We start from the raw sequence: 13,924 nt of genomic DNA on the forward strand, positions 1-13,924 counted from the left end.
CCAATATCCGTAGCTTTTAAGGTTGGATCCGATCCGATCCGATCCGCACATTTGCGGATCGGATCGGATCGGATATCGGATATATCCGCAAAACACAAAAATATTTTAAAAGCTTATTTTTATTAAAAAATATCAATAAATTCATTTTTTCTATTTTTTTAAATATGTTTACTCTTAAAATAATATTAAACATACTTTTCTTAAATAATAAATTAAAATAATATAACATATATGATAATTATTAATTGAAATAAAACATAAAAAGAATATTTACTTATTTATTTCTTTAATTTTGCGGATACGCGGATATGCAGATACCAACACAAAATTCGCAATCCGATCCGATTAGTGTGCGGATCCGATCGGCTTTCGGATCGGATACGGATAAACACCACGGATATGCGGATCAGATCCGATCCATGGACACCCCTAGATTAACTTGTTGGTAGTGACCCAATGAGTTGGCGAGCCGATGAGGAAGTTCCTTGACTGATTCAATGATGAATGTCTAGAGATTGACGGCCTCATGGACTCGGTGGCGAGTCTGTGCCTGACTAATGGTCTGGTAAATGAGGACTTTAGAAACACCTCACCACCAAACCCGTCTGGACGATGCAGGAGATTCAGAATGTTGCAAGGGAATACATCAACGACGAGGAGGTTGATGCATGAGCATCTTTCTTGCACTTTTTTTAGTAATTTACGTGTAGATTTGCTATATTATTATGAGATTTAGGTATTTTAAGTCACTATGAATGCTACTTTGAGTTGTTTCACATTGATTTATTACAGGTAGCATTCGAGCGAGTTTGGCAGAGCTTAGGGGCGAAAAGATGAAGAAGCATAGCAGGAGGTGACGCCAAACGCCACGTCACGGCGTCTGGTGCCAGATCAACGCAAAGGCAACCCAAGAGTAACCTTGGTGGCGCCAAACGCCACATCACAGCATCTGGCGCCATGTTGAGCGTAATAATGTTCCAGTATGGCGCAAGGAATCCTAAGTTTTGCGCCATGCATGTGCTCTCAAGCCAAACTCAAGGAATTCTAAGTATGGTGCCATGCATGTGCTCTCAAGTCAAACTCCATGATTTCTAAGTATGGCGCCACCATATACTCTCAAGGCAAACGCCATTTCTTGAGTTCAAAGTGGTCCCCACGAAGCCAGCAATGTAATCCGTTATATTTAATTTATATTTTAATTTATTTTTAATTAGAAAAAGATATTAATTAGGTTTTAGAATTTAATTTTTAAATCAATTAGGTCAGATATAAAATGAAAAAATATTCAGCCCTTCGGGCTTTTCCTCGCTTCTCTTCTCTTCTTCCACACTTTCACATTTTTTTCTCTGCTAAGGGGTTTCCACACCATGAGCAACTAAACCTCCATTGTGAAGGTTAGAATCTCTGTTTATTTGGATAGAGTAATAACTATTATTTTCTACTTCTGATTTATGCACTGATTTATATTCAATAATCTGTTTCGTTCTTCATCCTATGAATTAGAGTATATTGGAAAATAATTGTTTTTTAAATTAAATTCTTGTTGAATCTTGAAAAAGTTATCTCACCTGAATAATAGCTTGAAACTGAATTTTCATGACTCTCTAAATATCTGGATTTAATGTGATACGTGACATATAATCATATCATCTTTAGATTCTTAGGGTTTTGTGTGGCTTATAAACTAGGATTTGAACTTAGACCTTCTAATTAGATTAAGTGACCAAGGAATTACCAAGGAATCGAATTTTAATCACTTAAAGTTTGCTATGAATTGAATCTTTGCATAATCAAAGTAGTTAATGAGAATTGTTAATCCTGAAATTTGAACATCTCCAAAACTTTAACTATTTTCTCATATTATTTCTCACAACCAATTTACTGTTTGCTTTCTTAACAGTTCTGAATTATTGTTTAATGCAATTTGAATTCAAAACACTCCTTTTTGCTTGTCTGACTAAATAAATCACTCAACTATTGTTGCTTGATCCATCAATTCTCGTGGGATTGACCCTCACTCACCTGAAGTATTACTTGGTACGACCCTGCACTTGCGAGTTAGTTTGTAATTTTTAAAATCTACACTAGAGGTCAGCTAAGTGGTAGCCACCAACAAGCGACAACCAACCAGCTAGCTAGCCCGTCAGACTGGCAATGTCGAATGGCCAAGAGAAGTGGCAAGAGAAAGGACATCCGAAAAACTGTTTAAACTGTTTCCCAGGTGGGTAAGTTTACCAACTACACTCCTTTAACCACTCCCATAGTTGAGTTATACCAGCAGATTGTAGAGAAGGGTATCCTGGCCAAACCAAGGCAGCTCAAAGATAGGACCGGAGGGAACAAAAACCTTTACTGTGATTATTACAAAGGTTTCGGGCATAAAATGCAGAATTATTTTGACTTAAAAGATGCATTAGAACAGGCCATCTGGGAAGGAAAGCTAAGTGAGTTCTCACAATTTATCCATGAACCAAGGAGGAGAGAGAGAGTGTGTGTGTGTGTGTGTTCTGAGGAAAATCGAAGCTGAACTGTAAAGCCAAGGCAAGGCACTCCCGAGAACCCGGACATAACTCTAATGGTGGTGGTAAATGTAGTGGTTGGAAGGAACACCCCACCTAAGTCGAGATCGGAAGCAAAGAAGGACGCTAAGGTGCTAGCCGTGTCTTCGGGAAACTATAAGTTCCATCCAAAAAAACTCCCTGAGATATTGTTTGGCCCTGGAAATCGTTGGTGTAACAACCTTTTCGAAGACCCGTCAATGGTAATCACGGCGAGAATTGGGACTAGTTTAGTCAAACGAATCTTGGTGGACACAGGAGCTTATTTAAACATCATGTTCTGAAATGTGTTTGATGTCCTGGGGCTAGAGAAGAACGATCTCAAGGACCACCGTCATGGGGTCTTGGGGTTGGGGGACAACTACATCAAGCCCGACGGTTCTGTCACCTTCCTGATCTACGTAGGCTCTGGGTAAGCGGGAATTCAGCAATGGCTAAGTTTGTGGTCCTGAAGAATTCTATGGCTTATAATCGAGTCTTCAGGCTGAAAAACGTGGGGGTGACATACCAAAGATTGATGAACAAAGTCTTCAGAGACCACATCGATAAGTCGGTTAAGGTTTAGGTGGATGACATACTAGTGAAGACGGCCGAACCGAGTAGCCTGGTAACCGACTTGAGCGTCATCTTTGACTCACTTCAAAAGCACTACATGAGGTTGAAAGCCTAAGTGATGACTGGATCTATTTTTGAGACATTTATCCGACTCTAGACTCAATGAAATCACACTACTTTTAGACCACACTAAAATCAGGTTTGGACCGGATAAAGTTCGGGTCTTGATAAATTTTAAGTCAAAAAATTATAATATACTCATTTATAAAGAAAAAAAATACTTGTTACAGAGAAGTTGATAACCATACTTAAATTTGAATTTGTCCATAAACTTTAATTTCATGCTTCTTTGATCTATTTTTTAATTCAACAAATATGATTAAAAATAAAACAATAAGTTTATAATTAATATAATATAATATTAGAATTAATTTAAAATATATATACTTTTTTTAGTCTCCTAGAATATACATGGGTCGTGTGAAGCCAAATTCGACTTGGCCCGTACCTAATCCTAAATCCTAAATAGTAATCGAGTCTATTTTAAGATTCTTATATGGTCTTAGACCCAATAAAATCACACTAAATTAACTCCAAAGTATTTGAGTTCAGACCGGATCTTTTAGGTCGGATCATGTACACTCCTAATTTAAAAAGAGATAAGAGTCAAATACCTCCTTATACTTGAATAAAACATATAAGAAAATCAAATACTAAATAATAAGTTCGAAAGTAAAGATATATATTTTTTTCCATTATCATTTTTTATTTGTTGAAATATAAATTTGAGTTTCTTTATAAATAATAAGTATTGAATCACTTGAATTAACTAAACACCAATATATAAGATCAAATACTTCTTTGGTTTAGTTGTCAGTCAGTAAATGAGAAATGATTATTCTCCAAACAAAAAGTATATTCCTTCTTGATTATATATATACATATATATATATATATATATATATATATATATATATATATATATATATATATATATATATATATATATATATATATAGACACACACAAATATTACTTTTTTAAAAAAAAAATTCGCTTTTAGTAAATTTTAAGCAAAATGATGAGAATGCAGTAAAAGCAAAAAGCTCAAACCGAAAAGTTAATAATGGCAGCAAAAGCCCTTTATCCCTTTACAATTTAACCATAAAAAAAGGTGTCCATTTCAAAGAGAAAGGCTAAATAAAAATAAACAAGAATATTATTTTGTTTTTTTATTTTTATTTTAATTTTTACATGTGAATGCTGGGTAGGAAGGAAACTATAAGAAGATCTGAATTGAAGATCTGTCCTCTTTAAGATATGGATATAATTTGTCTAAGATTCAATCTATATATTCCTGTTATTAAGACAACTTTTTATTTGCATATGACCATAACGATTAACGATCATTAAATCTTTTTATTGTCTATTATTTCAAAAATAAATTGATATTGGTAACTTGGTGTATATATATTTTGCAATGTATTTGACTATTCGTTAACATCATTTTGTGACTATACAAATTTTTACATTATTCAATTATGTGTAAGTTTTTTATTTTTAATTTTTTAATAATATTTTTTAATTTCACACATAACAAAAAATTGACATTAAACTATAAATTTTTAAAAAGAGAAAATTTAGGAGGCCAGTCATTTTATTAAAATTTAACTGGTACTTAACCAATAAAAAAAAAGTGAATAATCTTACATCATTAAATGTAATCTTACACTATTAAAAATACTAATAATAATTAATCGATGGTTACAAATCACAAAATCTGCTGGTTTCTAACATTCCTCTTTCTAATAATCATGTTACATTATTACACATACATTAAAATCAATTTCTAGTATAAATTATATATTGAAATATAAATACATATTAAAAATGAATTTAAAAATACATAATAACAAATTTTAGTGGTTAAATTTAATATATAAATAATATTTTTGAAATTTGAAATATATGAGTTCTTGAAACAACCTAAAAGTAGATAAGTAGCACTAGGTAGAAACCTTTTTGAATCGCCACATAAACTAGAAGAATCATAACACCAAAATGCATGCGTTCTCATCAACAATAATAAGCACTCCATGATCATTTAGCCATATTCATCACCATCACCCTCCTCCTCCTCCTCCTCCTCCTCCTCCTCCTCCTTAGCTTGCACATATACATGGGAGCTCGTTGCTCCAAATTCTCTTTTTGCTGGTTCCACTCGAACCTCAAACCATGTGTCCTTGAATCCCCCGACCAAGGTTAGTTTCTTATGATTGAGAAATGTATGGAAATGTTTGTGGGCCTTGAAAGATGTGATTTTGTTGCAGAAAATGGTGTAAAGAGTGAAAAGGAGTTGTGTGAGTTCAAGTTGGAGGAACTGAAGGGTGCAACAAACGGTTTCAGTTCGGAGAACATAGTGTCTGAGCATGGAGAGAAGGCTCCTAATGTGGTCTACAAAGGGAAGCTTCAAAATGGAAGTTCCATCGCCATTAAACGCTTCAACAAGTTTGCTTGGCCCGATTCTCGCCAATTCCTTGTTCGTTAGCAATAACAACTACTTCTCTCTTACTCATATCAATTATGTATATAAAAATGAATAATGTGTTGCAGGAAGAAGCAAGGCAAGTGGGGAGCCTTAGAAGTGAACGTTTGGCGAATTTGATTGGTTATTGCTATGAAGGGGAAGAGAGGCTTCTAGTGGCTGAGTTCATGCCCCATGAAACACTTGCCAAACATCTCTTTCATTGTACCTTATTCTTTTTCTTTAATATTTCTTATTTTTGTAGGAAAACCATTTTTTATTATTAGGTTGATTATGGATGCAGGGGAGAGAGAGCCAATGAAATGGGCAATGAGGTTGAGAGTGGCATTCTACTTAGCTCAAGGTCTAGAGTATTGCACAAGTAAAGGAAGGGGTTTGTATCATGATCTGAATGCCTATAGAATCTTGTTTGACCAGGATGGTAATCCTAGGTTGTCTTGCTTTGGCCTCATGAAGAACAGCAGAGATGGCAAGAGTTACAGCACTAATTTGGCTTTCACCCCTCCTGAGTATCTAAGGACTGGTATAATCTATTGATGGAACCACTCTTTATATGCTTGAAATCTTACAATAATTGTAATAACCAACCTTCTTGGTTTATATATATTCAGGGAGAGTGACCCCAGAGAGTGTGGTTTATAGTTTCGGAACATTGTTGCTTGATCTCTTGAGTGGTAAACATATTCCCCCAAGCCATGTAAGTTTGCTTTTAATTTCAAAAGAAAATCATTGAGCCATTCTTAATTAAGAGAGAAATTGATTTTGTAATCATCAAATTTGCAGGCACTTGACCTTATTCGGGGGAAGAATTTCTTGATGTTAATGGATTCAGCGTTGGAGGGTCATTTCTCAAAAGATGATGGAACAGAGTTGGTTCGTTTGGCTTCTCGTTGTTTGCAGTATGAACCTCGTGAGAGGCCAAATGCTAAGTCTCTTGTTGCTTCTCTCATCTCACTTCACAAACAATCAGAGGTACTACTTCAAAATGAATTAAATTACATCAATATTTACACACAAATATATAGTAATTAATTTGTGTGTATAAATATTATTTCTGTATATAGTATATTAGTGTTTTTACTCATAATAATATTTATAGAAATATAAATTTTTTAAAATTATGTGAATTTTTGTCTTAACATTATATATTATGTTAAAAAAAATTTATAAAAAGTGACACGTAACATATTTTAGTACTAAAATTAGTAATATATAATATATGTACCAACAATATTATATTCTTAAATCCTATTTGTTCTTATGGTTGATATATAGATGGGAAAAAGACAAATAGGTCCCTGACTTTTCAAATTTTTGACAAATACATTCCTGACAAAATTTAAATACAAAAAAGTCTCTGACTTTAACAAACGGAGGACAATTTAGTCCTTCCGTCTATTTGCCTCTCATACACCTAACGGGACTGGCTGACGTGGCTGAAACGGTGTCCAGGTGTCCGTTACGATGCCACGTTGGAAGGGGAAAAAAGTTCGAAGGATAAATAAGTCATTGACGTCATTTTACAAATAAAGCTCGAAGGACAAATAGGTCCTTGAGAATTTTTTTTTTCAAAATTAATAAACTCATTTCCTAAATTCTCTCATCTACCTCTCTCTATTTTTATTTCTCTTTACTATTTTTACTCTATATATAATTATATTTTATATTAGTAATTTGACAAATCAAAATATGTCATTTGATATTTTTTTACAATTAAAATATTTTAAATGTAAAATTATACACATTAAATTATTTTAAATTTTAGATAACGAATGTTAAAATTAATTACTAATAAAAAATTAGACTTTTTCATATAAAAATAATAACTAAAAACCTTATTATTTAATTTTTTATCTGCAGATATCTTGGTCTTCTTAGTCAAAAACTTTTGTCAACTTACGACTTTTTTGTAAAAGTAGTTTGATTTTATAAATCTTTTGTGTCATGCATAATTTATACTGTTAGAACAAAGTGAACTATAATTTAAAAAAATATATATTCTCGTAATGTTATTATGCATAAAAATACTAGTTCTAATATAATACACAAATGCACTAATGCTAACTTAATACATGAATGATGCACAAATGAACTAATGCTAACTTGATGCATAAATGAACTGATGCTAACTAATGCCACTGGTATGATGAAAACTGAACTAATGCAATTTAACAAATTCTAATATAATACACAAATGCACTAAAACTAAACTAATGCAATTTAAGAAAAAGAGTAGAAACATAACAAGCCCAATTTCTACAATTTTAATACAAATAATTTAAATTATAGAATAAAACAAGTTAACTAGATTTCAAAATACAAGCATAATTTTATCAGAAATTATTTTTAATATGGAAAGAAAATTGGTGTTTTGGTTGAATATTGACATTTGAAGTGTATTACAGTATTGTGGAAATTATTTAACACGCCCCCACGTGTTGGCTAAGATGCTGCCACGTGTTCAACACGCCCCACATGTTGGCAAGAATGATGCCACGTGTTCACCACGCCGCCCACGTGTTGCACCACGCCCCCCACGTGTTGACTTCCCACAAAAAAAATCCACCCATCTATAATTACACTACATTCTCCCATTTTCAACAAAAACACCAATATTTTTTCCATACAAAAAAAATTAGCCTAATTTTCTAAACTAAATTCTCATAATAGAAGCATAATAGAAGTATAATGAAAAAAAAATTCTCAAGAACCTATTTGTCCTTCGAACTTTATTTGTAAAATGACGTCAAGGACCTATTTGTTCTTCGAACTTTTTTTCCCTTCCAACGTGGCACCATAACGGACACCTGTACACCGTTTCAGCTACGTCAGCCAGTTCCGTTAGGTGTGTGAGAGGCAAATAGACGGAAGGACTAAATTGTCCTCCGTTTGTTAAAGTCAGGGACTTTTTTGTATTTAAATTTTGTCAGAGATGTATTTGTCAAAAGTTTGAAAAGTCAGGACCTATTGTCTTTTTCCCTGTATAGATATATTGTTTTATAAGATGTTGTCTTCTATTATGATAAGCCTATTTGTCTCGAAATATTTCACTTCTTTCATGGTTTCTGAACAGCATTAATTAATAACTTAGGCATTAAGTTACATTCAGATAAAATGATGTTATATATCACGCATCTTTATTTCATCATCTACTGTATATAACGAGAATGTGAGAAGTTTTAGTGGACAAATTTTTGTTCTTAAATATTCTTGATTATATATATATATATATATATATATATATATATATATATATATATATATATATATATTGATAAAAAATTTTTTATAATTTTTAAGATTTAAATTTAAGATTTCTTAGTTAAAGTACAAGATAGTGTTTATATATATTTGCTATTATATATGCAAATGTTCACTTTTTTATTTTTTATATTAGAATGACAATAATATTTTTTTAGATTATAAATTATTGGGGTATTATTTTTAAATGTGACACTATTTAATTTGGGGTATAGAAATTAGACTCTTCAATTTATAAGAGGTACAAAAATCAAATTTTTTTATTTGTGGGACATAAAAATTGGACTCTCCAATGTATGAAATTGGACATTCTGATATCTAATTCAAAAAAAAAATTTAAAGTATAAAAATCAAGTTCAATAATTTTTATGGTCTAATTTCTGTATTTTTCATAATTTAAAAAAATACTGAAAATTATCATGTTAAATATCACCCATCTCACATTTACCCAAAAAAATTAGCTGCAAATGTTTACATGCGCCTAATCTAATCACTAAATTCTTATTAGTATGATGTTAGGGATCGGATAGGTTTAATTTAAGTAAGGTAGTTTTGGATATTTTACACATTTTTTTATCGATTTGGTTTAGTGAGAGGTTTTTAATTTTAAAATCGAAAACCAAAACGAATCGGTAAAACAAGGCAAAAATTCAGTATTTCAATTGTTTCAGTTTGTTCCATTTTTGGTTTTTTATTTTTTTATTTTTTATTTTTTATTTTTTATTTTTTTTTTGTTTGGGTTCGATTGATCGATTATAAATTATTCTAGTATGATGATATTAACTTTTATGGTCGATGAATGTGAAAGAAAACAAAACAACTATTGTTAATAAAAAATATCAATATACATTAAAAATATATTTTTATATGTATTTAATTTGTGTGTATATATTACAACTAAATAATTAGCAAAAAATAATTAAATCTATCGTAGTAAAATAATTAAACTTGTAATAAATGAATAAATAAATTTGTATACAATAGTATAATAATTTTTTTTATAAAATATTAAATACATATTTTTATACATTGTGATTGATTAATAACTAATTTTTAATGTATAGTTAACACGATTAATATTAATTCCATATTGGGAAGACTATAATATCTGATTTTGGATAGTATATGAGCAGGTTCCCTCATATGTTCTGATGGGTCTGAAGCATGAAACTACATTATCCTCAACAAAGCAATTGGCATTGACACCTTTTGGGGAAGCTTGTTTAAGAGTGGACCTTACTGCCATACATGAAATATTAGAGAAGATTGGTTACAAAGATGATGAAGGAATTTCCAATGAGGTTTGAGTGTTTGACCCTCCATCTTCACTTCAACCCGGGTTTGGCTCAAATTAGGGTTAAACTAAAACTCAAATTTGACTCAAAAATAGTTTTTACTATCGGTTTAAATTAGATTATTTTTATTTTTAGAAGTTATAAACTTTTTATATCAAAAAACAACTCAAGATATAATAATCAATGTTTTGAAAATCAAACCAACAAAAAAAATTAAAAAATTTAAATATTTAAATGAGATTCAACTAGAGTTGAATTAGATATAATAAAATAATATATTATTATGTACATAATATATATCTTTTTAGAAAAAATAATTTTTTGTTAATTATTTTAAATTAATTAATCATTAAAAAGTTCAGGGTAAGTGGTTTAATTTTTTTTATCAGTTTATTGACAATTGATTTTACCCTAAATTAAACCAGTTTGATGATTGATTTTCAGTTAATTCGGTCAAATCAATTGATTAGGTTCTAATAATAATAATAATAAAGGAATTATTAATTTACTATGTATCCTATAAAATTACAGGATGCTAATATTCTTAACTAAAATTGTCACCTCTCGTTAACTAAATTAATTTTTAAAGTTTAAAAACTTAAAAATAAATCTTTAATCATTGATTCTAAAATGATAAAGTGATATTGTCTCTCCCTTTTTGCTAAAGTTTTTCAATTTACTCTTTATTCTCATTATTTTATTTTTTATGATGATAAAATAATTTTTTCTATTGAGAATAATTTAAAAATAATATATAATAAAAGAGTGAAAGTATTAATTAGGTAGTAACAATATCTAATTCCTATAAAATTTTATGGAATCACATGGTTTACAATATTATCATTATTTATTTCTTAAAATGAATTTTAAAGAATTGATCGAATTTTAGAATGAAATTTCAGAACCCAAACCCAATCAAGTAAAATTTGGGCTGGGCCGAATAATTGGGGTGGGCTGAAACCACTAAATTGTTATTGTGGAATTGCAGCTTTCATTTCAATTATGGACCAGTCAAATGCAGGAGACCTTGAATTTGAAGAAGCATGGAGATACTGCTTTTCGAGCAAAGGACTTTGCCACTGCCATTAACTGCTATACTCAAGTAAGTGCCCTTTGTGTTCATGCACAATGTTGTTTCTGCATCAATGACTAATAGGAGCTTGAATCCCTTTGGATATTATTCTCTACAAGAAATGAATTTGCTTCTTTAAAATTTTGTACTAATAAAAGGATTGAGACTCATTAATTATGGGTCATGTTATATAAAAGTAGTGATTTTTTAAAGCAACCACTTCCAAACTAATTAATGGATGTAATGATAATTGTGATAGGGTATTAAGTAATTTGTTAAATGAGTAATTTAGTAGTTTAAATAATAGTCTTACTTATCTAAGAAGTTATTTTTTTAGAACATTCAAACAATTCAATAAGATAATTTATCATCAGGCGATGTAATAGGCCAAATTCCAATAACATGTACTCCATGGACTCTGTGACCATTTGAATTGCTATTTGGTTTGTTCGCACACAAAGTCATGTGAAAAGCATGTGATTTTTACCGATGATTTTAGTCATTGAACCTAATTGTAAAAATAGTAAAATTAGTTATATTATAAGTTTCACATCTTTTAAATATATGATTTTTTAAAAGACTATATTAGATAACCAATGACTTTCTTGAACAACATGAACAATAGATTCTAAAATTAGCCCAATGCAAGTAAAATATACTATACTCGAAATTACTCACCTAAATCTTAATATTAGAATAACCATCCACAAACCTAGTAAATTGAACATCCGATATATCTATTGTTCACATTGTTTAATATTTTTATTGTCTACTTATACTTTTCCTTTTTTAAATTAGTTTTGAATAATGCTATACATCTAAGTCTTTTGTTAATCCAACTAAATTATTCTAATATAACAAAAATCGATTAACATTATTCCGAGTCTTATTGTTTAATTTGATTGGATTCGATTCGATTCGTAAAAAAACTTGGATGTGTAGCATTACTCATTAGTTTTTTAGGATGAATTAAGTTCATTCAATTTTGATATGGTATGAGAGTATATCTGATCTAATTTAATTGGCTACCTTGATGCTCCAAATATTCACTCTTATTTAATTTTGCTAACAAACTTATTATGTTTTAATTTTGAATGGATCAGTTCATAGATGGAGGCACAATGGTATCACCAACAGTGTATGCAAGGAGGTGCTTATCATATTTGATGAAAGAGAAAGGGGAAGAAGCATTAGAAGATGCAATGCAAGCCCAAACAGTGTCTCCTCAATGGCTCACTGCTTTGTATCTTCAAGCAGCTTGTCTCTTCACCCTTGGCATGGATAATGATGCTCAACAAACTCTCAACCATGCCACTAATATGGAACCCAAAACAAACAAAATTTGATACTTTTCTACACAATTATAATAATTTCTTTTCTTTTTTGTTAGCTTCGCACTCAATAAGTAGTAATGACTGGTTTGGAATTTTATTGGTGCACCCACTTTTTCATCTCCTTCTTCTCCAAAAAAAATATTATTTTCATCACTAAAAAAGAATAATATTTGTGTATTTTAAAATTCAAAAATAACACATTGAAAATTCATGATTTTTGAACCAATAATAGCAATCATTACTAAGAGGAAATTAGTAAGAATTATTAATATTGAAACGTGAAGAATTTTATACTGACTTAGTCCTAGTTACACAACTCTGTTCCATATATATACCCGACAGTTACAACAAGACTTCACAACTAACACACTTTAAAAAGTAACTAACCATCACAAAATACTCATCATTTGAAACCTTGAGCAACTAATCTAACTTTAAATGTCTATATTTCATCATTTGAAAGTTTCTTGACAGCAAAGACCCACTTACAACCTATGATTTTAGCATCTTTTGGTGGTTGGACCAAACTCCATATTTGATTCCTCATTAAAGCCTTATATTCCTCTTCCAATGAGGTATGTTAAGAGCAATAGATATTATTTTAGGTAATTTTACATCACTTTTGGTATCTGATATAGTGGTGACTAGACCTTTTGGCTTCACAATTATAGCCTTAGCTCTAATTATTATTGGAGTGGGAGACGGTATATTTGATGTAGCTTGAGACATTGTTTTAGTGTTGTATGCAGAATGTGAATCTAAATTAATATGAGAGACTTTATCATTTTTAATTATATTATGAGAACTATTAGTACCAGAATTTCTGTTGACATAAGACATAGACTGTTGAAGAACTTGAGAATTAGTATTAATACATAATCTTGGTATATGTTGATCACAAGTATTAATAGATAAATCAATATTAAAAGTAGTATTAGGTAAAAAAAATAAAATAGTAAATGAAAAAATATGTTCATCAAAAAGTATATTTTTAGATATATAAATTTTGTCAGAGGGAGAGAGACACTTATATCCTTTATGATTTTGAACATAGTCAATAAAAATACATTGTTGTGATCTATACTTAAACTTATTTTTGTTGTATGATTTTAAATGTGGATAACATGAACTACCAAAAACCTTTAAGTGATTATAATCTGAAATTTGGTTAAATAAGATCTCAAAAAGTGACTTGCCATCCAAAATAGTTGTAGGTAACCGATTAATAAGATATTTCTATATATATACCCAAGTCTGCTAAAGCAGTTACAACAGACTTCATAAGATATTTTAAAAAGTAACTA

The 13,924-nt window shown here is 30.4% G+C and overlaps 1 protein-coding gene across 1 annotated transcript; it reads left to right on the forward strand.

The window, feature by feature from the left end:
• Positions 1-5,107: 5,107 nt before the first annotated feature.
• On the forward strand, positions 5,108-12,737 carry LOC112749041 (serine/threonine-protein kinase BSK6). The gene is made up of 9 exons (XM_025797314.3): positions 5,108-5,374; positions 5,444-5,652; positions 5,727-5,862; positions 5,942-6,181; positions 6,270-6,355; positions 6,442-6,630; positions 10,053-10,220; positions 11,203-11,316; positions 12,390-12,737. Exons 1-9 carry the CDS (start codon positions 5,293-5,295, stop codon positions 12,630-12,632), a joined length of 1,467 nt encoding a protein of 488 aa, XP_025653099.1. The 5' UTR covers positions 5,108-5,292; the 3' UTR covers positions 12,633-12,737.
• The last annotated feature ends 1,187 nt before the right edge of the window (positions 12,738-13,924 follow it).

This window comes from Arachis hypogaea, chromosome 2 (assembly GCF_003086295.3).
Source record: "Arachis hypogaea cultivar Tifrunner chromosome 2, arahy.Tifrunner.gnm2.J5K5, whole genome shotgun sequence".
Classification (NCBI taxonomy): Eukaryota; Viridiplantae; Streptophyta; class Magnoliopsida; order Fabales; family Fabaceae; genus Arachis; species Arachis hypogaea.

What these genes read in the sequence shown, in the direction of transcription:
- LOC112749041 (XM_025797314.3), top strand. Translation starts at nt 5,293, where the DNA reads ATGGGAGCTCGTTGCTCCAAATTCTCTTTTTGCTGGTTCCACTCGAAC. An exon ending in AACATATTCCCCCAAGCCAT is followed by an intron (nt 6,356 to 6,441) that starts GTAAGTTTGCTT and finishes TCAAATTTGCAG; the next exon opens with GCACTTGACCTTATTCGGGG. An exon ending in CCATTAACTGCTATACTCAA is followed by an intron (nt 11,317 to 12,389) that starts GTAAGTGCCCTT and finishes TGAATGGATCAG; the next exon opens with TTCATAGATGGAGGCACAAT.